The sequence below is a fragment of the Manis pentadactyla genome, chromosome 4 (genome assembly GCF_030020395.1).
Source record: "Manis pentadactyla isolate mManPen7 chromosome 4, mManPen7.hap1, whole genome shotgun sequence".
Classification (NCBI taxonomy): domain Eukaryota; kingdom Metazoa; phylum Chordata; class Mammalia; order Pholidota; family Manidae; genus Manis; species Manis pentadactyla.
The window spans coordinates 142,092,573-142,118,942 of record NC_080022.1 but is presented as its reverse complement, the minus strand read 5'-3'; the positions used below and the strand labels follow the sequence as shown (position 1 = coordinate 142,118,942).

Sequence of the window (26,370 nt, the reverse complement as noted above, 5' to 3'; positions counted from 1 at the left end):
CTATTTGTCAATTATATTTCAATGAAGCTGGAAAGAAAAATGTTTGAGTGAAAGTAATGTGCTTGCACAGCGCCTAGAACATAAATATTGGTTAAAGCAGGCACACATCTACTAAAGGGCCCTCAGTAACTAAATGTCCCTCCACACACTCAGGGAGGGAGCTGGGTCCTGATCCTTTGTGAGTGTTGTGGGGTTGGAGGTATCCCAGAAAGGCTTCTTTATAAAGACAGGCCTAAGAAAAGCTGCAAATTCTGCTGTGTCCCTGAATTCGCGCTGAAGCCACACGTTACACCAGCAGCAGCCTGCCTTCTCCCCAGTTCACAAAAGAGCCCTCTCCTGCAGTCATCTGTTGCAGTGCCCCTTTTTCCTCTATTTTTGCCTCCATGTAATTGCTTATGCTTTTCTGTCCCCTTGGAAAGCCCTGCCTCTCCACACATCACTTCTGCCAATGAAGTATGAGGTGTCCTTCCCAGCCCTGATTCAAATGGCATTTCCTCCAAGAAACATTTAGTCAACTCATTTTGAAGTAGTGACACACACACACTCCCCGCATAGCATACTGTCCAGGCCACTCTCTGGACCCACCAGGCACTGCCTTGCTCCCAGGCATGTCTCAAAGCTATCTGAAGTATCCTGGACAAAGGAACCCAGTCTTATATAGGACTCAGGGAATATTTGATGAGCTTATGAGTAACTTTTCTAGCCATCAAAACCGATGGCACTTCCTGAAATATTGAGGAACTGAGAGGTGGGAGAGAAGAAAGTTTTGTGCCTCTGTTATCAGCCATTTCCTGGTCATCTATCTCTCAAGGAATCAGAGATGGACAACTTCATCCTTGCATGTTAAGGTGAGGAATCCAAGGCCCAGAGAAGGAAAGGGAGTTCCTCAAGTCACACAGCAAGTTAGTGGTAGACTCAGAACCTGGATTCAGGGCTCAGTTTAGTGCTTTCCCTTCTGTTAGAGAGAGGTAGTGGAGTGTTGCAGGGCAAAGAGACTGATTCTGGGGCAGTTGGGGCTACTTGGATGATACAGTGATTTAATATATGATGAATCCTTAGATCAGCTCTGGTCCAGCAAGCAGGATATAGATGTTTATTGCTCTCTCATCTTTATTATTATTCCTCGGCCCTTCATTGACAGCTACTACCTCCTCCCTCCAGGTCCCATCATTTCAGGGGAGAGAAGAACCCTGAGAGTATTAACTGTGCCAGAACATCCCTACTAGGCAACAGGTGAGAAGCTGACGGGTAACTCAGAGGACTAACCATCGGGGCTACTGACCTTAGTGGTGTAGGGTGACTTTCTGGACCATCACAGACCAAGACCCAACAAACCAGACCTTGACTAAAAATTGGGTGTTTTGTTTCTTTGTTTGGTGAAGGGAAAATGGAAAGGAACCATCTGCCCTTTTGGCAGGTGTCCAGCAGACTGGGTGGGTCTGGTGCAGTACCGTCCAGGGCTCTCAGGCCTGCCCAGCGGTCACCATGGCTCAGTGCAAGCAGCAGCCACAGAGGGTCTGCCCAAGCAGGTCTGTTCACCTATCAGACAGCCCAGAGACCCTCTCAAGCCAGGTCCTTGGGGGTACAGGGTGCCCAGAATCAATACCCATTATGTTTCTCCCTCACTGAGCTAAAAACAAGATTTCCTGTCTGTCTGTTTGGAGGGGTGTCAAAGTCATCACTGGGAGCCAGTGAGTGACAGCTTCTACTTACAGTCCCCATGGACTTCTGTGGGCAACCGTGTATCTTCTTTCTCAGACTCCCAGCACCTGTACCCTCCCAGGCCACAGGAGGAGAGAGGACAGTTGTGCACCCAGACACTGCTTTTTCCCAGAGGAGAGCTGCAGTATGCCTCCCTCCTCAAAAACAAACTTAATCGCAAATTTGGGACAGGCCCAGGGGAAGGACTCTGAGAATTGAGACCAAGGCTCCCTTAGTGGGCTGAACCATTTCTCAGTTTCTATTGTATTTCCATGTTGGAATCTGATTGGGTAAAAAAGAGTGCAGCATATAATGCTGGCCACTTAGCAAGGGAGCCCTGTGCACTGGGGAGCTTTTAGTTCGGATTTTGTGTGAGCAGTTAGAGAACTAATTGGAGCAGCTATTCTCCTGCTCCAAATATGATTCTAGGATCCTGCTGATTTTTCTGAGTCTTTCCGGAGTGAGTGACTATTCTCACCATGACATCCCAACCAGCCTAGACAGTTCTTCTCCAGTTGGTAGAGCTGGGCTGGCTTAAGTATCTGTATTCCCACATTCCAGGCTCTTTGTGACCAGGAACATATTTAGTCACTTATACAATCATGTACTCATTCATTCTTTGAAACCACATTTCAGGGTGCCAGGGTTACATTGGTGAACAAGAGAGATGTGGTTTAAACCCTCTTGGAGCTCTCGGTATAGCAGAAGAGATAGCATTGAATGATTTACAATAGCACTGGGTAATCTGACTATAGGCCTCCCTGGTCTAGTGGTTAAGGAAAGCTTCCCTGGAGAAGTGATATTTAAGACCAGAGGGAAAAGCAAGAGATATCCAGGCAGGGTGGGGTTAGAGCATTTTAGCCAGAGATATCAGCTCATGCAAAAGTTCTAAAAAAGCAAGAAAGAGCAAGGAGGAAAATGCACCAGGTGAAGCTGAAAGGAGGTGACAGGCCAGGCTACAGGGCCTTATATTCCACCAAAAGGATGCGGGTCTTTATTGTGACAGCAATGGAAAGTGCTCTCCAGTTGCTGTAGGATGCTTGGAAATTTCTTCCTCCAATTGATCATTCTTGCTCTGATGTCAGCCTCATGAGCTGGGACAGCTCAAACCAGCAGACCCAGCTCAAATGTGACCACTGTGCAACTGTCTCTGACCACTGCAACCAGAGTTTCATTCTTCTCCACTCTTCCTTAATCAGGACACATGTCATGTGTTGGTTTCTCATGGCAACCACTGACACCAGACTGTTCATGAGACTGAGCTGACCAGTCCAGACACGGTGCAAAGAGCTTGGGGAAGGGGAAATTAGAAGTGACAAGGTTTCATGATCAGTACCTCAAAGCGCCTTATGTAAAAGATGGGTGTCGTGGGACAGTCTGTGGACAGAGAACCAGGTGCTAGGTTAGGTCGTCCATGTGGGAAGGAAGGCAGGGTGGTCCCCTTGGGGGAAGGAGGTGGCTGGTCTTCTGTGATTTCTTCTCAGAGACCATCTGCTGGTTCCTCCTGGTCCGAGTTAGGCTGCCAGGCTGTCTGCCTCTCCCTAGGGTTAAGGTGACCGAGCACAGGCTAGGCCAGGTGTATGCCTGGCTTCTGGGGAGGAGCAGCTAGGAGCCCTGGCATTCCTTATGAAGGTGGCCTGCGCCAGACCACACCCTCTCTCCACCTCTGGTTATAAGGGTGAAATTTAGGGAGGACACCAAAGGCAGACTGATAAGGAAAAGAAGAACAGGGGAGTAGGTGCTCACTAAAGAATCATGCCCAGTTCCCCTAACCAGTAGTGTTCTCAAAACTGTTAGCATTTGGGGACATTCTTGGGGATGGTTCTGCATATTGCAGGACATTTTAACATCTCTAGCTTTAAAATGCTTCTACATATCTTCAAATACTTCCTGTGGGGCAATACCAATTACCCCTCCCTTCGTTGAGAACCACTATTCCTCATGTTTATGAGGATAGGATGTGCACAGCTGGGCTTTGGGTCCTGAAGCTGGTGGGCAGGGGTACTGGGAAATTCCCCCATCTGAGAGTATCTTAGGGAAGCTCTTGTTTCGTGGGATGGTTATTCTTCCCAAAATACTCATGGAGGCTCCTGCTGGTCTCCTGACCCAAAATGGAGCTCCTCATGACTTCCCTGCTGACGTTATTTACTCACCATGGTAACAGCAGCCCTGTGCAGAATCTGGTGGGCAAGCTGAGTTTTAGTGCAGGTATTTCCAGGCTTCTGGGCTGGACTGTGGGCCAGGGTGGCAGGACCATCTCTGGTGGCTAAGTACTGCTCCATCGGGCCACCAGATGGCGCTTGGGAGGCCCCGCTCTCTGCCGCAGGACCCGCTGGTGTCAGGATTGACTGCAGAGGGAACTTGCCTTAAAGAGGCATGGTCCTAAAAGAGACAAGGATAAACGGCAAACTTGAACCTTCACCCCAAAGCAAGACCCCACTGATGACAAGCACTACTGGCTAGGCTCTGGTGCTCCCTTGTCCTCGCCTTTTTGAATGTTGAGCTGACACCTCTTGGAGCCAGTCTCCTTGACAGCCTGCCCTCAGGCCCTGCAGCCACTCCTGGGCCTGACAGGGAAGGGGCCAGCCTGGCTGGTGGCGTCAGAGCTCCTGGCAGAGCAGCACTGGGCTTGGATGCATCTGCAGAACTCTGGCTGAAAGACTGAGAAGTGCAGCCAGCTTCAGAGGAATGGCGACCACAGCAGGCAGAGGGCCAGCCTGTGAGCTCTGACCCCAGGTGGACATGCCCCTGTTTCCCTTGGAGCTGATAAAGTTGGAACCACTGAACTTTGTCTCTGGGTTCTTGGGACTTAAGAAAATTCTTCTGTCTTTTCGGCTGGCCTCTTTCCAAATTCTGATGGGGACGCTGTGGTAAGTAAATTAGGAAGGGGGCTCCAGCCCCCGCTGCTGAGCCCTCTGATTGACTCTCTAGGAAACTTCTCATGTTGACCCCGGGTGGCAGAATCTGAGCCATGTCAGGTGAGGACCCCTTTAGCCGAGGTGTGGCATCTCACCCTCCTGAAACTGCAGCTTGGGTAGTGGAATCTAAGGCAGCTACTCTGCCTGAGATGCTGGACTTGCTGTGGTCCCTGGGAGCCATGAGAGCAGGACTTCAATACAGCCCTGGCAAATGTGTGGGTGTGTGGGGGGAACCTTCACAGCTACAGGGACTGGATGTCACTGTGCTGAGATAATAAGCTTTGCTTTTTAGCAGCCCCTGGGGTGGCCTGTTTCTGGCTCCTTGCTTCATTTCCTTTACCATGTACAGTAAAGCAGCATTTACTGCTCTAAGATTCACCCTCCTGGCCATAATGCTGAGGCCGGCAAGGGGGTGAATTCAGTTCTCTGGTTAACATCTTGCCAGGGCTACAGATCTTTCCCACGACTCAAGCTGGCACAAAACTTTGGTAGAGAAATGCATAAAAGAGGAGGGCTTTGATTTAATCTATACTGTCTGTAGACCTCACTGTCTTCTGATAAAGTAAGGAGGCTGGAAAGAGACAGGTAGGAAAATGGCAAAGGACAGAACTGACAGTCAATCCTTCTCCCTTAAAGGTGACTCAGTAGAGGTCTGGACCCAAGGGATGAGGGTGAATCTTGGAGCAGTAAATGCTGCTTTACTGTACATGGTAAAGGAAATGAAGCGAGGAGCCAGAAACAGGCCACCCCAGGGACTGCTACAAAGCAAAGATTATAGTCCACTAGGGCAGACAGGAAGCCTGTAGGTCGTCTGTCTGATCCACCTGGGTGCCCACCTACACATGTGAAAACAGGCTGGAAAGGCTGGAGACTGGTCCAAGGCATAGAAGCCCTGGGATCTGGAAGGGACTGGAGTTCAGGAACCTGTCATTGATTACATCTAGCTTGTCTTCAGGGTCATCTTCCCTGTTGGAGGCTTTCTTTGGGAACCAGGTCTCTTTTTCCTTGATCATTGGTGACCCTTGGGGGTTCTGGAATTACCATGCCTTACATTCCTCCTGTAGCTCCAATTTCTTCCTCCCTGAGTGTAACTTCATTCTGTTAATTCATTTGATCACTCTTTGTAGCCCAACACAGAGATTACACAAGTGGACTCTAGATTCAGAATCTTAGTTTGTTTCCAAGTGTTAACCACCTGCTAGCTGGCCAATGGCTTAGCCTTTCTGCTTCTGTGGAACGCAGAGAATAGTTATTGCTACCTCACTGGCTTATTATGAGGCTTAAGTGAGATAATCTATGTGAAGCATATAGAGCAGTGCCTGGTATTGAAGAAGCACTCAGTAAATATTAATTGTCATTAATTTTATTTATTCAGCATGTATTATTGAATGCCAATCTGTTGGACATTTGGCTGAAAGCTGATCTGGGGACACAGTGTGCTTACAGCTGCTTTGGAGGTCTACCTGAGCCTCCTTCCCCACTGGGCTGAGTGCTGTGGGTACCCAAGTAAAAAAGGATGCAGTCCCAGCTTTTAAAGAGCTGGTCTGCGAGGAAGGATACAAAGGCTTGGTTTTTGTTTTGTTTATTTTGGCTATCACATCTGGTTTTTGTTTTTTAATTTGAATGCAGCTGGCCCCAATACCCTTCACCCACCACCCCCAACAACCTGTAAATCCAGCCTCTGCACACTGGTGTTCCTCCCTACTGGCAGTGTGGAAAGAGGTGAATCTCCCTACTGGGTGATTAAGGAAGCAGGGACTCCCAGGGCCTTCCTGTTGTGTGCAGTGGAGTAGGGTTGCTATCAGTGATGAGGGGAGAAAAGTGGAGATGCCCACTTTTGGTTCTAAGCACAGTCACCCTTTTCCCATCAGGCAAAATAGCTGGTAGAAGCAAGGCTTGGTTATTGGAGAGGCAGTGAGTACACACACCTGAGAATTAAGGGCAAGGCCACTGACCTTCAGAATAGGATATGTCCCCTCCCACTCAACCCCTCATCATCAGCCCAGCATTCCCAGCAAGGCAACCAAACCTTTAATCCCTCTTAAATCCAGTGGGTGGCAAGGCAGGAGCAGGCTGGTCACCAGGGGAGGTGGGGAGCTGAGGATAGCCTGCATGCACAGCCCAGAGGAAGGGCTGGGGAAGGTGGAGAGCATTCACCCAAATGACTGGACAGCGAATGGTTAGCACAGGCTTGGAGGATGCAGTGTGGTGGGTGCAAAGGCAGGTCTGCCCTTAGCTACATCAGGGTGGTCTGTCTATAGGAATGCACCCCTGCTGCTCTGACAGATTGGGAGTGCTAGCAGAGCACTTCACCTTTGGCAAAATGCAAATGAGAATGACTCTTTAACTCCTTCCTTCCTAGGATGTGGTGTTGCTTCTCCCCCACCTCCTCCCCACCCTCAGTGCCAGGAATCTGGAATTTTCTGTTCCAGTCTCAAATCACCCTGGTGCTTAAAGGCCCACACATTTAGGTCTAACCTTAGCTAGAGTCAGGTTGTGTGGTGTTACCATCTACTGGAAGCCATCCAATGAAGACATCAAGGGAACCTTGATGTACTGCCCTTTCTTGGGACACATATGTGTGAGACACATGTGCGAGATGGAAGAGAGCTGGAAGGGTTTCCTAGAAGGTGGTCTCTAACCCATGGACCAGCAAAGATGTCCAGGGATCTCCACCACCCTGCTTTTACCAGTTAGCTGACAGCGGAAGCTGCAGGCATGACATTTAAGAGCATGTGTAGACTGCCAGGGTTCAAGTCACAGCCCTCCACTTACTGTCTGGGAGGGTTACTTAGTTTCTCGGTGCCTCAGTTTTCTCATCTGGAAAGTGGAGGGAACTGAGATAACACAGAGGTTCACAATGAGATAATCTTGTAAATAAACCACTAAGGTCCACGCCAGGTGCACCATAGGCATTCTATTAGAATTATTAGAAGTGTTTCTCATTATTGCCTCCAAGATTCCTCTTTCCTGTACCCTATATTGTGTTCTGGAGTGGGAGGTCTGGGACAGGATTGCACAAAATACAGAAAAAAGCAAACTATGGCAATGCTAAGGAGAATACATTTTAACTTGAAAAATGCTGAAAATAGCTTCAAGCCTTTGTAGATAAAAATGTAAAATGTATGCAAATGTATGTGTCTTACACAGAAACATATCTATGGCCTCCTCAGAGATAGTGCCCGGATGTGGCTATCAGGAAATACCCACAGCATGCAGAGAGGGCCCAGGATGGTTTGGTGATGTTGGTTGTTGGGGAGGGGCTAGTGCTGCTGTTTCTGTGGGCTGGGCTCCTGTTTCCACCTTTCTTCTGGGTTCTGTGCTTTCTGAGAGTACCATGGAGGAAGGAGGAGGGGCCCTGGGCCCCTCTCTGCTTCTCCACCCTCACTGTCCTCCCTCTGGTTTCTCTGAGAGCCTCATTTGCTTCCTCCCAATCCTGGCTCTATTTCTGGAGCATCTCATTGGAGATGCACGGCCCCCTCTCTGCCAGGCTCCAGGTGCTTGGTCCCTCCAGTCTTGTGTGCAAGTCAGGGATGGTGGGAGGGTGACAGCTGAGCAGGGAGGGGCCACAGAGACAGAGACAGAGCCTGAGCCAGAAGGTCCGGGGTAGCGGAGAGCCGAGGGGATGCAGGGAGGGGCCAATGGGACCTCATGGTTGAAAAACACCCACTGCAGTCACTTGTGGAGGCTTTACACACCCCAGAGCATCTTCCCCTGCACTCCCAGGGGCTTGCGGGGCCTGCTGTGAGCTGGAGGCCACCCACCCCTACAGCTGCATGGGCTGTGTGCGGCTTCCTTTCAGCAACACCAGCAGGAGGGGCTGCTTCTCCCCTTAAGAAGTGTCTCAGTGGTTGATTGGAATGAAGAGGACTCTCCCACACACATGCTCCATGGATGCTGAAAAAACTGCCCCCTCACCCCCTGCCCCCAAAGGCCAGGATGAGCTTCACTTTGTAGGCCTATGGGGAGAGCTGGGTCCCATGTTTTGCCCTTAAGCTGCTTCAGGATGTGGAGGGTGGGGGTCTACTCCATTATCAAAAACTCACTGAGGTAAAACCAGCGTAAATGACCAGAGCAGAGTTCCTGAGGTGGTCCCACTGCCTCCTTCCCTTGGGTTCGGGAGAGGAGCTTCAGCCCCTGCTGCCCGGACCACCCTAGACTGACCTTCCTCCCCTCCAGTCCTCCAGAGTACTTTGGCTCAAGGAGGCTGCAGGACCGAGGTTGTCTTGTGTCCCACAGAACCAGCACCCAGGGGACGGCCATGAAGTCCCTTCCTCTAACCTCTGCACTGCTCTTGGTGGGTGGGTGAAAGGAATTTTGTTTCTAAAGATTCTGTTCTTGGAGGAATTTTTACCTAGACTTCCTCGCCTTGTTTGTGATTATGGTTACATGGTGTCCTTCTGGCTGCTGCTAGGGGTCCCCAAAGAAAGCTCCTAGAGGAAACCCGGTGGAGACCCTGCAGCCTCTCCTGTACCTCGGTTTGTCCTCCACAGCCCCCCGTTGACCAACCCACCCCTCCGCCCAGCCTCCTGCCTTGCTGGTCTGCTGGTGTGTAGGGCAGGAACCGCCCGGCTTTTAGGTCAACGGTGTTCGAATAAATGAGGCGCTGTTAAGGTTTGGAAGGAAAGAGTCCCAGGGCGGCCAAGACTTACTGCAGGCGGCAGGACGTTAACCCCGTCAGCGCCGCCCCCCAGGCTCGCCTAGGGGAGGGGCCCTGCAGCCGCACCGGCCCCTGAAACTGCGCTTAGAGATCCTGGGGTGGCAGGTGATGTCACCCCTGCGGGCCCATAGGTCACCCCGCGGTTTCTCCTTTTTTGCGGGTTGCCAGAATTCGGCTGAGCCCAGCGAGGGAAGAGGAGCCTGGGCCTGCGGCAGCCCGAGACCCCGTGGGACCTCTCCTCCGTCACCGGTTGGAGCCCCTCTCATGGGGAGTCGGGGGAAACTGGGGCTGCTTCCCCACAGAGCAGGTCTGGAGGCGTGCTGCGGGGGGGAGGGGGCGCGGGAGCCTCGCGCCGATTGGTCCCGTCCCCCGCCCCCCGCCCCCGGGCGCCGCGCAGCCCGGGGGAAGTTGCTAGTTGGCGGGCGGGCTGCGGGGCCGCGGGGCCGCGGGGCCGGGATCCGCAGCAGGGCTCGCCGCGGCCGCAGTGGCCCGAAGGGGTCCCGGGGGCGCTCGCCGGCCCTCCCCTCCTCTCCCGGCAGCTCCGGCTCGCTCCTCCCTGCTACCTGTTTCCCTGCCTCCCCCCGCCTCCACGGCGCGCTCCGCAACTTCGGCTTCCCGGGCTGGCCGCACCTCCCGGACCCCGCCGGCCGGCTCGCCCGCCGCCCGCGCCCTCCCTCCTTTGTTGTGCGATGAGGGTCGGGTTTCCGATCTGACGGAGCCGCCGCCGCCGCCGCCGCCGCGCGGAACCGCGGGCATGGAGCCGCTCAGCCACCGGGGCCTGCCGCGCCTCTCCTGGATCGACACCCTCTACAGCAGTACGTGTGCGCGCGGGCCGGGGAGGCCGGGCGGAAAGGGCCCCGGCGCCCCGCGCGGCGCCCCGACGGCCCGGGGCCCGGGATGCCGGGCTTGTTCGGGGAGCCTGGCGCGGGCTGGGGGCTGCTTGGGCCCTCGCGATCGGCCGCAGATGGGGTCCTCAGAGCCGACTTCAAGCGGGTGGGACGGCAGTGGACCGACAGGGCCAGGAGAGCCGTGTCACCCCTTTCCCACCTGTTGTGTAACCGAGCACTCCCCGTCCTCGGGAAGAAGAGAAAGCCCGTGTAGGGTGCTGCCTCCGCTCCCCGCCCGGCAGCTCCTTCTGTCCACGCTGAAGCAGAAAGGCCCTTTGGCAAAGTCCTTGGTGCCTGAGTTTGCTACCTCAGGGGCGTCCTGAGGCCGTTGTGCGTTTCGCGTTGGGGCTGGGATCAGGTGGGAAGGTCCACTGCAGCTGCAGGTCTCTGTGGGGGCCATTTGGATGAAGGAGCTCAGAACCCCCGTCTCAGCGTCTTTCCTGCCAGCCTCATCACCACCCTCACCCTCACCCTCACACCCCCTCCAAAAAGAAAAAAACAAACCTCGTCTTCTCCACCCCCTAGCTCCCAAATCTGCCATGATCATGTGATTGATCTCACTGCCGCTAAGGATGTGTAACTGAGCCTTCCTAAATTCTGGGGGCTTGGGCCTAGCCACGCGCCAGCCCCTCTCCCCCGCTGCCTTGCGCAGGTTGCTAAAACACTGTACTTGGCTCCCACCCCTTGAGATACCTTTCCCAACCCTCCCTGTGATGTAAGCAGAGGGTCCTGCTGGCCCCTGAGGAAGATAGTGGGTTTCTCCCTCCCTGTTCACTTCAGTGGGACCCAAGATAGTGGGTTTCTCCCTCCCTGTTCACTTCAGTAGGACCCTCCCACTCTGTCTTCTAGCCCCAAGTGCTGGGACGGGCCAGGGGACGCAGGTGGAGCCAGGTTCTGACACTGGGTGGCATGGGACAAGGACATTTTCAAGGTTCAACCTAGCTCAAATTCCTTGGTAACAGTCATGGCTTAGGTGGGGAGTGGGCAAGGATGGGGCCTTGAATCCCATGGTCTTGACCTGGAGGCTCCTCAATACCCAGCATCCTTCCTCTGACCTCTATATCCCCTTGGGTTCCCATCACTCCCCATATCTTCTCCTCCCCCTCCATCCCCTTTTTCCTTCCTTTCCTCCCCCCAGAAGCCCTCATTGTGATGGTTCATTCTGCTTTGGTTTTTGAACATCAAAGGGGCAAAGCCGGATCCCCTGGGTGTGGGTCCTGCGCCAAGCCCAGCCACTCCATCTGTTCCTTCCCCTGCAGAGGCCAGCATTGTTGGGTGAAGGTCAGGGCCCACGTCTGTGTGTTGGGGGTGGTGCATGTGTCTGAGTGAATGGGGGTGCACATCTGTTCAGAGGCCTGCTGTAGATCAGCTCCTGACCTGAAGGAAGGATTAGCGACCTCTTAGCTGTGCTTTTGCAAATAACAGTAATAACAATGCCTCATATTCACATGCTGCTTATGTTCCTAAATATTTCTGGCTTTTTGTGAAACCCAGCACTGGTTTCCCGAAGCATAGAATCCTGTGGAAACTTACTCTGGCTTTCTCTCTCTCCATTGCCCTGAAGCAGATGCTCAAATTTGATCATTTCCAAGTTTTCCTATCTCCACACACTCCGTCTCTGCCAGCAGAGAAGCAAAATTGCCTGAGGTCCCCTTGAAAATTTCAGACTGGAGGAAGGGGAGACAGGTAAAGGGAGATACATGGAGGCCTTCTTCAGGGGTGCCTGTTAACCAGCCCTGACTCCAGCAGACTGGTATCTGAGCTGTCTACCCTTCTGCTTGCTACCCTGGCTCCTGGGGTAGCCTGGATGGAGGGCTGGGGGGCCTGACTTGGCAGCAGTGTGAGAAGTCCCTGCCTCCTGCTTCAGAACAGCTTATTTGAGAGCCATAGAATGAGGCTTCCTGGGGAGGTGCTGTGCAGTCATGTTTGGGCTGTTAGCCATGAAGTTTCCTCTTGACAAGAGCCTAAATTAAAACAAATACGCAGGCTGTCATTTGCCTGGCAGCATGGTTTTGTGGCTCTCAGAGGAAGTTCCTCTGTCTCTCAGGAAGCTGTTTGCTTACAAGGCTCACAATCCTGGGGTGGCAAGTCCCCACAAAAGCCAAATCCATCAGGAACTGTAAAGGGGATATACCCAGGGAACTGGGTGGCCAGTGTACTGTTTAGCGATGTGAATGACCCAGTGGTAGGGGCTCCTCCTAAGTGCTGCTGTGGGTAACAGTGATGGTGGCATGTCCTGAGGGCCTGCTATCTGCCAGGCACTATGCTAGGTACTCTCTATCCATCCTCTCCAAACCTCACAACTCTGCAAGATAGTCATCTCCAGTTTGCAAAATGAGAGGCTAGGTAAACTCAATCAGTACCCAAGGTCACAAAACTGATAAGTGACAAAGCTGGAATTCAGGTCATATCCTAGGAAGGTAAGGAAGACTCTGTCACCTACATAGTGTCTGAATTTCTCAAGACCTTGGAATGTCATGGAATAGGGGACATCTGTCTCTTTGATCCTCTTTCACAGAGCTTTTCTTGAAATGGTCCACAGGGTAAGTGGCCTCAGTGACTCTGAGTCTAGCCTATCCACGTGTGGGGGCTGGTCCTGTAGCCAAGATAGGGGTTGTTGAGGCTCTGTCTGAGCTCTTGGAAGCTGGTGATTCTCTGCTACTAAGACTGCCAGACTGCCAACCAGCCCCTCCCCTCATATACATCTTGCCTTTGGAGTTGTCAGCTCATTCTTTCTGGCTTCAGCATATGCTACAAAGAGTGTGCACATTTCCATTGTAGATTGATGGTCATTTGGTAAGCGGTGGGCAACAGGCCCCATCTCCCCTGTGGCAGAAGTTCTGACAGGCTGCAGTGATATAATTTTTCTGACTCAAGGAGATATGTTGGCTCCCAGCTGCCTGTGTGATCTGGGACTGCTTGGAGCGGGGTCTTTGCCCCTCCTAAAGTTGGAGTGGCAGGTGAGGGTTTCAGCATCCCACTTCCTGTCTCTGTGTCGCTAATTTTCCTACGTTGATGTCATAATGTCAGCTTTGCCCCTCAGTGCCTTGCTTAGGGTCTTTCCCTGGAGCCAGTGTGATTCTCCCTGTAGGACTGTGTTCTTCATTTTATCTTCTCTGTCTTTCTCTCATCATCCTTTCCACTAGGCACTTGTCACTTTCTCTTGTGATAGGATCATCTATTATTAGAACCTGCCCTTCGGCACTCACTTCTCTTACCCCCAGCAACATTTCCAAGGGATATTTCACTTGCTTGTGATATTTACATGCCCCTTTTCTTGCCCTAAGGGCTAAAAAAGCATTTGGGACTATGGAGATACAAACCCAACTCCTGATAATGAGCCTGCTTCAGGTTCCCATCTATTCCTATATTAGCTACTCCAAAGACCAAGCCACTGGCCAGACTGTGTGGGTGTGATCATTCCATCTTGCACACCCATGATGTGCTCGTGAGCACCTGCAGATGGATGCTTTCTTGTCCTCTGAACAACCCTAGTCATTTATTCCTTTTTGTCAACACCAGCCCATAACTGTCATGGCTACTGGAGTCTCAGAGGTGGGGCTTGCAGAATTAAGTCATCTACTCAGAGAAACTTAACTTTTTACTGTTGTCATTAGTGCTGCTGTTCTTTGGGAAAAGGAAGAAATGACAGGGACATTTTTGAAGAATTAAGCAGGTGGGTAGAAGATGGGGGAAGAGTGAGGAAAATACATTCTGCTTCACTCTTGCGGGCAGGACGGCAGACCTGGGCTGCTCTCAGAGGCATGGTCTGGTTCCTAGGGTGATTCTGGTACCTCGCGCTTACGCCTCTGTGAAGCGGGGCTGTGTCTCTCTTGGACGCCATATGGATTAGTTACTGCTTATAATTGTCTTGAAGATGAGGAGTGCTGTTGAACTGCTCAGGTATCCAGCTCGCCTCAGTCCTCATCACTGAACAGGCAGCCATCAAAGGCTTGCCGAGGAGTTTGGAAGGGGCTGGGAAGGGGGCAAAGGTACCGGCAGGAACAGAGGGTTGGACCAGGTTCTCAGGTGGTACTTAGCCCAGTGCCTTATGCTTAATAAGCCCTCCATAAGTTTTGGTTGCCTGAGTATGAAAGGGAAAAGGAAAGTTATGGGTGCTTGGCTCCTTTAACTCCATACTCCACCAGAAATCCCAGAAACCCACTGGCTGGCCCATTCACAAGTTTCTGGCTGTGTGGATTTGGTAATTGTAGTAGCTCGTAGTGGAGTCAGAGACCCCCCAGGGGAGTCCCAGCGTTGCTAAGGCTTGTGATTGTGCAGTTGGAAGACTTTGCGGCCAGGGTTAGTGCTGCAGCTGTTTGGCTCAGCCTGAGCCCGTTGGGAGCAAACCAGGAACTAGCAGCTTCTCAGTCAACCCTACACTCATCCATCATCACTTGCCTCTGCCAGGCCCCTGGCTGTGATGACCCCAGGGGGGCCTGGAGTACCCACCCCATTCTGCCTACAGGGAGGGACTTGGCACTTTCCACCGATTACCCACTGGAGAGGCCTGCAGACTTACCTGTCTCCAGGGCAGGCTAGAAGAGGCAGACCTTGGTCTGCTTTAGCTTATGTGGCTTTGGGCAAGATAGGGATGGTTGCAGCCATGAGTGGCTCTGACTGGCAGTGGGAGGGAGTGTTCTGCTTGTCCCTGAAGCTTGGGAAGAACCTCTCCAGACCCTGTAAATGGGGAAGAAGAAAGAAATCAGAGCAATAGGCACACTGCAAAATGTGCCCCCCACCCCATACAGGCAGTGGGTATAGATGCACTATCCCTTCCCACCTCCTACCCAAGGCATTTGGCAAAGATCCCTTCAAGGTGGGCCCAACTGGCACCATGCCCTGCTGTGGACGGGGCAGCCAATTCTCTGTCTCCAGATTCAGACCTTATTTGGGTCTCTCACAGTTTTCTGCCCCTCTGCTTTATTCCTGTCTTCTTTTCCCACCCTTCCTTCCTCACTACCCATCAGAATGACAGACAAATACGGGCTTACTGGCCATATAGAAGCTCACAGGGCCAGCGTGGTCTTCAGGAGATGGGGCCTGGTGGGGCAGGCTCTGTGGCAGCCTACTTGGTCAGGCGCCACCCCTCTCTTTCTTCCACCCTCGCCTGTGATGCCTTCGTGTTCCTCTAGACCACAGGCTGGCATGGCAGATACAGTCAGGCATTTTGCATAAGGTGAGCCAGATCTCCAGAAGGGGTTGGGTGGCTGGGAGGCCTCAGGCGGCCCAGTGCCAGGGGAGCTCAGAGTCCTTGTCTTTGCAGGCAGCATGGCTGTTTGCCTCCCTGGTGTGTCCCTGAAGCTGGTGCTGCCTGGAAAAGCCCCATATTGACTAGGGATCTGTGGGTTGACTCAGGGCTGTTGGGGAAGGATGTGGCCATAATTACCTTCATGGGATTGAAGGACTGATCCTATTAGTATGCTGGTCTAACCCCTTCCTCCTGGGCATTGCCTCATGGGCAGCAGCAAGGGTTTAATGGATCAAGATTATGGAAACCAAAGAAGTTGTGTAATTAAACCCAGGTATTTCCTGAGCTGGAGGACCCCTACTTCCCACAGCAGCGATTGATTTCCTCGATTGTGGTCTCCCTGTTCAGGCATGTTACCCCGAGCCTCCACAGCCTGTGGGCCAACATTTTGAGTGAGTTTCTCCCTCAAAGATGCAGTTTTAGGAGAAAGATCTCTTTCTGAGAGTTTAGGGATCAGGGTGGCACTGTGTTCTATGTGACAGCACCCCCTGGAGTTGTGCGATAGAGACCTCTTTGGCAAATGGGTCTGGGTTCTGCAAAGGTACATAGAAGCCTCATCCTTGTGTCCCTTACAACCACTGGGCACACTGCAAAGAAAGCTGATCCGTCCTGCTGGGTTCATAGAAATCAGAAACCATTTGGTCTAGGAAGAATGGAAGAAAACAGCATATAACCAGCCCTACTGTGTGCTAAGTGCTTCCCTTACATTATCCTAACAACCCAACAAGGTATCTGTTACCATCCCCCTGTTTTATAAATAAGGCCCTGAGAGGTTAAGTCATTCTGCCAGTTTGAGCTGGATCAGATCTCAGTTGGCTCTGACTCTCTATGTAGCCTCTCCAACTTCCAGCAGCAGTAACAGTTACAGCCAATTCTGATTGAGTATACCTACTATGTATCAACACTTCCCACGTTATCACCAGTCCTCAAGAACCCCTATTTTATTAGGCAGAAATTACTGTCTCTATTTTATATGGAGGAAATTGGCTCAGGGAAGTTAAGTAGTCAATTCAAGGTCCTAGAGCTGGAGTACAAGCCAGGAATTGAGCACAAGTTGGCCAGACTCTACACTCTTTCTCCCTCACTGCCTTGCCTTTCACAGTGGTGCCAGTGAAGGCCCTTTGGCAGCTCGTGTGTCATGGAAGTTGAGTGATCTGCTCATCTCTCCAGCAGGAATGACTTCTGTGAAGACGGTCTTGGCTCACTCATGATGTTTGGCAGCTTCCAGCCTACAGGAGCCCCATGAGCACCCACCAACCGGGTGCCTCTTCCTAAGGGATGATCCCAAGGAGAATTTCCCATGGGCACCTGGAGCCCATATCCCAGCATTACTTTGTCCCTGGGATCATTGGCAAGGGGTACTGACTGTAACCTCCAAAAAAAGAGAGAGAGAGAGAGAGGAGAGAAAATAAACTTTGGGGGTCGGGATAGAGTACAGCTAGTGCCCAGTTTCTGAAGCAGAGCAGGACCCAGGACAGGGAAATGGGGCCTGGAGGAGGACTTGGCAGAGCCCATACATGCTGGCCCTGCTCTCCGACTTTTTAAAATTCACTTCCACAGTCCCAAAGGAATATAAAGAGCCTTCAACCCTAAATCAGGCCACTGCACACCAAGGTCCTTTGCTGAGGCCCTGGGCCATCTGGGCTGCAGATCTGGCTTCTGTGTTTGAACTCACCCACACGCAGCATGTTAATGATGGAGTGCCCCACTCCCCAGGCCCACTAAGGCTGCTGAGCCTAGAGAGTCCCGTGTCCCAGAGGTCAGCCCGCTGCGGGAGGCCTGTGCCGGGGGCTTACTTACACCTTAGCAGAACCCTCTTTGGCTGGAGCCAGCAAGGCCAGAACAAGATTGGAGGGCTTGTTGCACAAAGGGTTTGTGTGTGGTGAGTTTTTTTGGAGATGACAGGTGGGTGGAGGCTGAGCTGAGAACCATGGCAGGAAGGTGTAAGTGGGGAAGAGGGAGGTCATGCTCCACACTGTTCTCTCAGAATTTCACTGGACCCTTCCTTCCTTCACTGAGTCTGAGGGCATTTTGAGGACCCCCTGTTTGGTTGGGCATAGGGACCCGTGTAGCCTCCCCCTCATTTGCTCATCTGTTTCTAGGGGGCAAGTGTGGAATTGCAGTTGCCCCTAAGGCCTTAATGACTCCTAATGCTTTCCTCCTACCACCTTGAACCTGCTGCCCCAGCCTTCTCCCTCCTGCTGCCCCTACCCTCCCTGTGGTTCCAGGATGCAGCAGACCAGGGGTTCAGCCTTGACAAGATCCTTCCTCCAGGCGCCCCACTTTGGTGGTCTCCTGCTCTTCCTACCCTTCCCCCTGCCTCCTTCCGTCTCCCCACCACTGCCTTCCAAGAGAAGGGATTCCTCTCAAGGAAGACTGATGAACTAGGGCTGCCCAAGCCTGAGAGATTTGAGAGGGCCAGGAGGACAGACAGGTGGTGAGGAGCTTGTCTTCCAGAAAGGACGTGTTTTCACTCTTGTGCCTCATGGTTCTTGTGGTGCAGGTCAAAGCAGTGCCGCAGTGCAAGCTGCCTGCATCCTTTGTCACCTCAGCAGCACTGGGAGTGCCCAGTGTAATAACTTGTGACAGTAGCTACTCTTGTCAGCTGTGTGTCGGGAGAGAAGAGTCAGAGAGCTGTGGTCCCAGAGTGTAGCATTAAGGGAAATCTGCTCGTGGATGGCCTGGCCAAAGCGCTCGCCATTGGAATCAAGTTAACAGAGGCTGGGGCACTTACCAAAGGGAGATTGGACTAGGTGAGCACTTTGCTAACTCCTTGGACTGGAGCCTGAACATAATACATATATTTTACGTTGTAAGCTAGTACACACACAAATTGAAAGAAAAGTTTCATGGGACAGTACTTACCCTTTCTGTCACATAATGCAGTGCGCTCATATTTTTATGCCCGTCTATTCTATTCCATTCCACTCCATTAAAAACAGACCCAGAAAGTGCTGGTCATGACCTACTACACTGATTTCATGACCTTCAGTATGAAAAACAGTGGACTAGATGATCTCAAAGGGCTCTTATGAACTGTAAGGAATAATAATTTACCAAACTGAAGCAATTTATATACTACTGTTGTGGTTTTTGCCAGATTCGCATACTTTTGCTATTATGGACTTATTTTTTTTTTCAATTTGATTCATTCTTTAAAATATAACTTACTTAAAAAAGAAACTAATGGGAAATCTGTACCATTTGCAATGTATCAAAAGTTACCCTACAAATAAATGCACTGAAAACTGAGCCATGTTATTAATTCTACTTATACTGTTGCCTTCAGAAGGATCTAGGTCTGAGCCTACTGTGTCTTTTGCTTCAAGGAAAAGAGAGGATAGAAGGATGTTAAAACATACTAGTACCAAACAGAGTCTTTCTTCTTCAATAACAGGCAAAGATTGAAAGGAATCAAGAAGGGGGTAATTTTCTCGATGTGTGCTTGGGGATGCTTAACTGCAATGTGGCTAGCAAATTGGCGCTAATCACTGGGCCCTTCTGTGTTGGGTCCTCCATTTCTATCTACCCAGGACTCGTCCTGGGCCCCCTATTTCCTGTGGTGGGAGAGGAGAGGCGAGAAGATGGTTTTCTCCAAGGACCAACTATACTAGAACAGAGTCTCAAACTCTACTGTTGATTTGAATCGCCTAGGGATCTCTGAGGCCTGGGGTCTGCGTTCTAGCTGCCAGGTGGTGGCAGTGCTGCTGCTGAAGGTTTAGGGGCCACAGTTTGGGTGGCAGGAACCCAGGGCCCTTTATTTAATCCTAGGGTACTGACTGTGGACTTGGAACCCAGTCAGACCCTTCTCTGACTCTGGATTCTGCCCAGATGGAAGTGTGGCCATGACACACCTCTCTCTAGGAGCCCACTTCCCAGTAAAAAGGAAAATAACAAAGCAATTGATTGGACTTGAGCACCAGTTCTCACATTCACGATCTCATGTAATCCTCACAGTAAACCTTGAAAAGCTGTTACCCTCATTTTAAGGCTGAGAGGCAGGAGCAACCATTGTGAGTGGCCTGTGCTGGGGACTTCTGCCATGGGGGCATGCACTGTGGGGGACACACCTGGTCTCCTCTGCCACCTCCCTGAGTAGCAGAAACTCAGGCATCCGGCCTTTGTGAGTGCCTCTGTCTAGACAAAACCTGTGTCCTCCCCACCCCTTTTTCCCCTGAAGGGCCAACTTCAGTGTTAATGGAACAGAACCCCCTTGGTTGTCAATCTTCCAGTGTTTCACTGAGAAGGTTAATGAGAGAAGAGCTGGTATGCCACCCACCTGATGGGTCAGTGGGCACTGTGTACCCTCTTTGGGTGTAGAACCTTTAGACACTAAAAAGAGGAGCTGATTCTGTCTCTTGCTCCTGGATAGGAAGGATGGGACACAAATTTGATGCCACAGAGCTCTTTCTGGCCTGAGGCCCCTGTTGTGGCTGATCTGCTGTCACCACAGCCAGGTCTTTGCAGTGGGTGCCTGAGCATCCTCAAGTCCCTTCTCTGATCTGAAATATCACCACGTTTCCAGTTGGCTGTGACTTTGCCAAACCCACTTCCCTCTTCCTCTCCTTTGCCCAGAAACCTCCAGCGCGGCCTTTTCATTCTACATCCAATCCAGACCACCTTCAAGAATTCCCAGCATCCCAGCACACTCCTCCATCCTGCAGCCAACCTCTGTGCCCTCGTAAACTCCCACCCTGTGTCAATCCTCCGCTCAGCTATGACCACGTCCAGGAAGCCCCCCATGCCTGATTATAGACCTTGACTCAGATCCCCAGCTCAATGCCAAGCACCACTTGCTCTGGGCCAAGTCACTGAGCACTTTCTTACCTATGGTTTTATAGTGTTTACCTCTGTAGTGTTCCCTTGTTATTTTTTCTCTGCCAGACTCTAACCTCCTTAGAGGCATGAAGAAGAATAACAAAGGCTGCCATTTATAGGGTGCCAGACACTGTCCTTAAGCACTTTACGAACAAGGTCCCATTTAATCTGCAACCTCCCACAGAGGTACCAACTATTTTTATCCAGTTTGATGGATGAGGAAATTTTTTTTCAAGATTCTAGAGAGGTTAAACAGCTTTCCTAAGGTCACACAGCCTAAGAAGGGCAGAGTTGGGCTCTAAACCCAGATCTGTGTGGATGCCACAGCTTGTGCTCTTCCCTAGAGGTGCCCAATGCCGGAGCTCTCTAAATTTAGCGAACTTAAGTGGGTCTGTGGAGAGGGGGGAGGATCTGTACGTATGAAAACTTCCTGCATGCCCAATCCAGTTTGGGGACTGACTCAACCACTGCCTGCTTCTCCTTTTCCTGCCACATCCAGCTGTGCCCCAAGCATGTGGGAGCTTGTGAATGGGTTTTAATTGGTTGGGGGGGTATAAAGAAAGGAAATGTTTTGGGGACTGGGGCCCATTGTTCTAGCACAAGGGCTACCTAAGAAAATCATGGAGCAGGGAGGATGCAAGGAAACAGGAGAGCTGGGCATGAAGCAGGCCAAAGGGCAATCAGGAATGCATATTGAAGAGGTCAAAGCAGTGACCCTCCCTTTCCCAGCCATAACCCAGGGCCTCACCCAGAATAGAGCATATAAATCACCTGGAACATCTTGTGAAAGTGCAGATTCTATCTAGTGGGTCTGGGGCAGGGCCTCCAATTTGGTATTTCTAAAAAGCCCTAAGTGATGCCCATTCTGGATAGGAAGGAGACCTAGACTCCAAGCCCTCCCGGAGGATCCTATTCAGTCACTCCCACCTTCTCACCTGACTCCTGCCTATGGATAAAATCTAAACTCCTTAGCATAGCGCAGGACAGTGTCTCCAGACCTTTTCAGACATCATCTGCAGCCGTCTCCAGCCTCACCATTGGTGCTCCCACCACATTCCCAACCCTCTAGCCACACTGAATTCTTCACAGTTCCCCAGACATGCCAGGCCCATCCCCCCACTCCTGGATTGCTTTTTGCACATGCTGTCTCTTTGGCCTTTCTTGATCAGGTAAGGGTGAGGCTGAATGTCACCTCCTTGGAAAGTTACAGACTTGGTGGGGTGGGCTCTAGAACTAGACTTCTGGTCCTGGAGAGAAGCTCTTCAGAGGTTTCTGGAACCCCTCCCTGTCCCTGCTCCTGGCAAAGGTCAGCTGTGGTCCCTGGTCTTGCAGAGGGCATGGAATCAGATGACTTAATTGTCCTGCTTTGAACATTCATTGTTTCTTGCCACTTTTGAGTAAAAATAGAGCTGAGAATGACTCAGGTGAAGCCCCACCTTGGAGTCTGGGAGAGCCGAGGTGGGGCCCTCAGGGAAGGTGTGGGGGCTGCTCTGTGACCCTGACTGTCTATGTGAGCCCTGTGACCTGGGCAGGGCTGTGGTCCTGCCCTGGACTCTGAGAGGCCAGCCTGGTCCCCCTGCCATGCTCTTAACAGCTGCTTTCACTTTAAAGTTTTCTCTCTTGGCTGTGGAAATATTTCAGGACTTCCGGAGAGGTTTCCTTTGGTGCTTCCTGAATTTCCTCCTGGGCTTTTTGCCTCCAGGTTCCCGCCCCAGGCAGGGGCAGCTCCCGGAAGGGCTGTGGGTGCCTTCTGGGCAGGCTGCAGCCTTTGCTGGGACCTCTTCCCCCGGCCTCCCTCTCCTGCAGGTAGGCTCCCTGGCGTGCTGGTTTAGGGGAGCAATAGCTCTCTCCCCAGGGAAAACGGCTCTTCCCAGAGGCCTGCTGTCCATCCAGGAACTGAGAGGCGCGCTCTGATTGCAGAGGCAGGTGGTTGGGGGCCCAGTTTCTCACCTGTCGTCAGAGGAGGACTGCAGTGGGAGGGAAGTTCTTGCTCAGGTACCTTGCTGAGGAGGTATTCTTGCTCATGACCCCTTTGCGTTTCATCTTCGTCACCTATAAAATGGGAACTTTACCAAACCCACCGATAGAGTTGCCAGATGTTTTTTAGCAAATGAAGATATAGATGCCCAGCTAAATTTGAATTTTAGATAAACAAGGAATTATTTTTTTGTTATAACTATATCCCATGCAGTATTTGGAATATACATGTATTAAAAACTTATTTGTTAGTCATCCAAAGTTCAAACCATACCAGGTGCCTGCCTTTTATCTGGTGTCCCTTCCACTGGATTAAGTGGTATGTAGGTAACACTTAGCAAGACGCCCAGCTAGATATTCCCTGCTCATTTCATTACTTTCTTCTCTCCCCTGTGCCACCCTTCAGCCCCTAGGGGCCAAGCTGATGAGAAGTTTCTGTGGAGTTGTCACTGGATATTGAGATGGTTTTTATATAGAGTTGACACACAAAAATAATGACATGATTAATGGAAAAATGCCAGTAATAATAGCTATCACTTACCCAGGACTTGCTGAGTATCTTACATTGTTCCAAGTACTTTGTGTATATAAGTTCCCTTTTCTTACAAACAGTCCTGTGAAAAAGACTCTTAATCTCACTTTATAGATGAGAACACAAAAGCATGAATTAAGTAAGTAACTTGCTCAAGGACACATAGCTAGTAAGGTATGAGCTGGGATACAAACCCAAGCAGTCTGGCCCCTCTGTCCTTGCCCTTAAACAGGACACTATGCTGCATCTTGCCTACCAACTGCCACAGTTAAAGATGTAAAGTTTCTTTCAGGTCAAGGACGTAGAAACCCACACAGATGGTTTCACAAAGCAGGTGAGATAACACAGCATGCTCCCAGAGGAAGGTGAGACTTCCTGGGTTCCCCTGAAATACTTGAATGGAGAGAAGGTTCAGACAGGCATGAGGCACTCACACTGGGGGTTTGTGTCTTCCTGCCAACCACCCCCTGGATGTTGTGGAGACACTGGCCATGTGCCAGCCTGTCACCAGGTGCAAGAGACCCCAACACAATCTGAGTATTTGCTGAGACACTCTATAAAGCACACATTCCTAACAGGCCCAGGCTCCAAGGTCTGAGGTCCATGCCTGCAAATTCTAATTCCAGATCTTTTTCAGATTTATTAATTCACAAATAACCATGCCACAGTGTGAAGTTTTCCTTCTCCTTGAGAATCTTCACAATTCTCCAGGATATAAATTTTTTCCTTTTATAAAAGGAATGCCTGTAGTTATTGAGGACTACAAAAATTCCTCAAAGTAGAAGGAAGAAAACCCATGTGCCACTGTCTCCCCCAAGCAGAGTCTTCCTCTCTGCTCTTCTCTGCACCCAGGGTCTGGGCATGCAGCCTGACTATGTGCTCCTGGCAGAAGCAAGGCTGGAGGCCAGACAGCCCTCAGACAGCCCCATGTCCCAGCACCAACCCTGGATGCTTATGCCCAGGGGGATAAAGGAGAAAGAGGGTCTGGAAACCAAAAGGTGGCGTCTCCCCTTCTCTAGCTGGTGCTTTCGGATGGTGAAGATCGGGTGCTCACATCTTCCCTCTCTCAAAGCCCTCACACGTCCTCACCTCATTGCACCCAGGAGCACAGGGTGGAAGTACCCATTGTTACCGGGGCTGCCCTGACCCTTTCCCAGTTTGGGACCAGATGTCAATTTTAAGAATGCCCGTGTAGGCAGCACTAGTGGTTCTGCTGGGCCTGAAGCTCAGATCCAAGTCTTCCCCATCTCTTTTACCATGACAGGGCTCCCCTAAGCCCCGCTTCTCAATGTTGTGGTCTTCCCTCATTTACCGAAGGTTAACTCCAGTTAACTCAAAGAGAAATCTGAGACCAAGAGCTTTGCCTGTTGTCTCTGCTACTAGCTACTTCCAGTTCTCTGCCACCTTCCTTTTCTCTCTGTCGCCTCCATACAAGTGCCTGAGGGATATTCACTAAGTGCTTGTTGGCAGGATCAGAAAGGCCCTACTTCATCTGTCAGGAGACCAGCATCTCCAGCCTGGTTACTGCCACATCCATCAGGGCCCAGCAGGAAACAGATGGAATATTAGGGTTGGGGATTTGGGGGAGAGCTGACACAGGACTATGACCAAAAGGTGGGCAGAATGAGGGGAGGGTCTGATTTACATCTGCAGACACATAGCTAGCCTGTGCCCAGATCAAACCATTCTCTCTGAATTTCCCCATCTGCAAAGTAAGGATTATAAATACATGCCCCACATTTGTCCTGAGGTTGCTATAAAAATCAGCTAAGATGACAAATGGTGGCAATGTGTGTTCATCATCCTGTTGTTTACCAGAATAAGGGATAATTATTATTACTGACAAACACTTGCTGGGTACCCCCTGCAGAATGAGTCTTAAACATTCTCACTTCTGCTGGGGAGCCTCTAATCTCCAGAGAATATGTAGGTAAAGGAAAAATAAATTGCAAAATTGGAAAAGCCTGGATTTGAATCCCAGAGCCCCTGTTTAATGTTGGTGTGGCATTGGGTGGGTCACTGAGTGAGCCTCTCCATAGTGAAATGTACCCCTTTGGGCTTAGGTTTAGGTTCAGAGGAGAGTGGATGCTGTCATTACTATTAGCCAACCACAGACGGGGTAGTTAGAGGACCTAACAGGCATCCTGGGTCCAGTTATAAAGATTTGACTTCTGCATGAGTAGGGCTTTCTGAAAAGCCCAGGATAGATGCTGAGGAGGAGGCAAGTGTGGAGGGCCCAGCCTTTGTGTACCTGAGAAGGAATGAGCTGTGGGTGTGCATGGTTCTCTAGAAGGCATTGAGGCGTGGCTTGTCCCCTTCTCCCAGCCAAGGCACTTGTCAGCAGGCTGAAAGGGTAAAGAGCAATAACTCCAAGTGACAGAGCCTCCACTGGGTACGTGTCCCGCCTTGTGAGATTTCCATATAACTAAAGATTTGTTGAGTGAGTGAATGAACAAATGAACGAATGAATGAATGAATGATTGTTAATCAGCATTACAGGTTCTCCTTAGAGCCAGAGAGACCTAGGTATGAATATTGATTCTGTGAAGTCATTACATCTTTAAGCCTTTGTTTCCTCATCTGAATTTGGGATATAATTCATATGTATTGTAAAGTTGTGAAGCTGATATTTGATTACCTTCAGTTATATAATGTGTGGGGAGTGCCAGGCCCTTAGTGGCACCCACTAAGTGTCACTTTCTGTCTTTTAGCAATACATGTGACCAGAGGCACTGTGGATACAGGCCCCCAGGGCTCTGTTCCTGGCAGTGTTTGTGCTTTCCCTGGGGCCCACCTCCCTGTTTCCAGGCAAGGCCCGCTATGGGTCCCTCCTCTCAGCTCTCAGCTCTGAGGGACCTATTCTCTCCAGACAGCACCCCCTCCCTGGCGGTGGCATCACTCAGAGGGGCCCACAATTTAGGGGCAGCAGCCCTCATCCCCCAGCTGAGTCCGAGCTCTGCAGTGTCCCCAGGCTCCAAGGTGTGGGTTCCTGGGTTTCCCTCCTCAGCATCATCAAGCCGAGCCCAGGGACATGGAAGCAACTTCTTATATTAACAGTAATAACCATCATTGACTTTTATTGAGAGCTTACTTTGTATAGGCACTGAGCAGTTAATTCTCTTGAACTCAACTGAGTCCTCATGGCTAGAATAACATGTCAGTCTAACTAATTTCCTTTGTAATCCTACATATTTTATGCATTTCAAAACATTATTCAGTGAAGGGTCCACTAGCTTCACCAGACTGCCATGGGTCATGGCACAAAAAAGTGAAGGGTACCTGCTTGTCCCAGAGGACTGCAAATTCCAGGTCCCTGTACTCTGAACAGAAAGGATCCTTTTCTGGGTAGCTCTGGGCCCTGGCTATGATGGTGACCTTCACTGAACTGGGAGGCAGGAGACCTGGGTTCTTCTCCTCATTCAGCCACTCCCTGGCTGTGTGACCTTATACCAGTCCTTGGTACCCTCAACTGTAAATTTTATTGGTTGGACTACTCTTACATGTTTTTTTATTTCTATTTAATATATGAAATACATATACAAAAGAGTCTGTAAATGGGTTTGGTAATAAAGACTTACAAGACAAACCTCCATTTGCTCTTCATTAAGCTTACAGAGACCATTGCC

At 50.9% G+C, this 26,370-nt stretch overlaps 1 protein-coding gene across 2 annotated transcripts in view; it reads left to right on the top strand.

Annotated features, from left to right (window-relative positions):
* The window catches only part of ABR (ABR activator of RhoGEF and GTPase), a 168,719-nt gene that overhangs the window by 31,769 nt on the left and 110,580 nt on the right, over positions 1-26,370 (top strand). Inside the window, exon 1 of one of the 2 annotated variants that reach the window (XM_036906236.2) lies at positions 9,603-10,094. The exons of the other annotated variant lie outside the window; for it this stretch is intronic. Coding sequence (XP_036762131.1) covers positions 10,034-10,094 — 61 coding nt within the window. The 5' untranslated portion in view covers positions 9,603-10,033. Of the gene's footprint in view, positions 1-9,602; positions 10,095-26,370 lie in introns of those variants that run through there. 2 annotated transcript variants of the gene reach the window in all.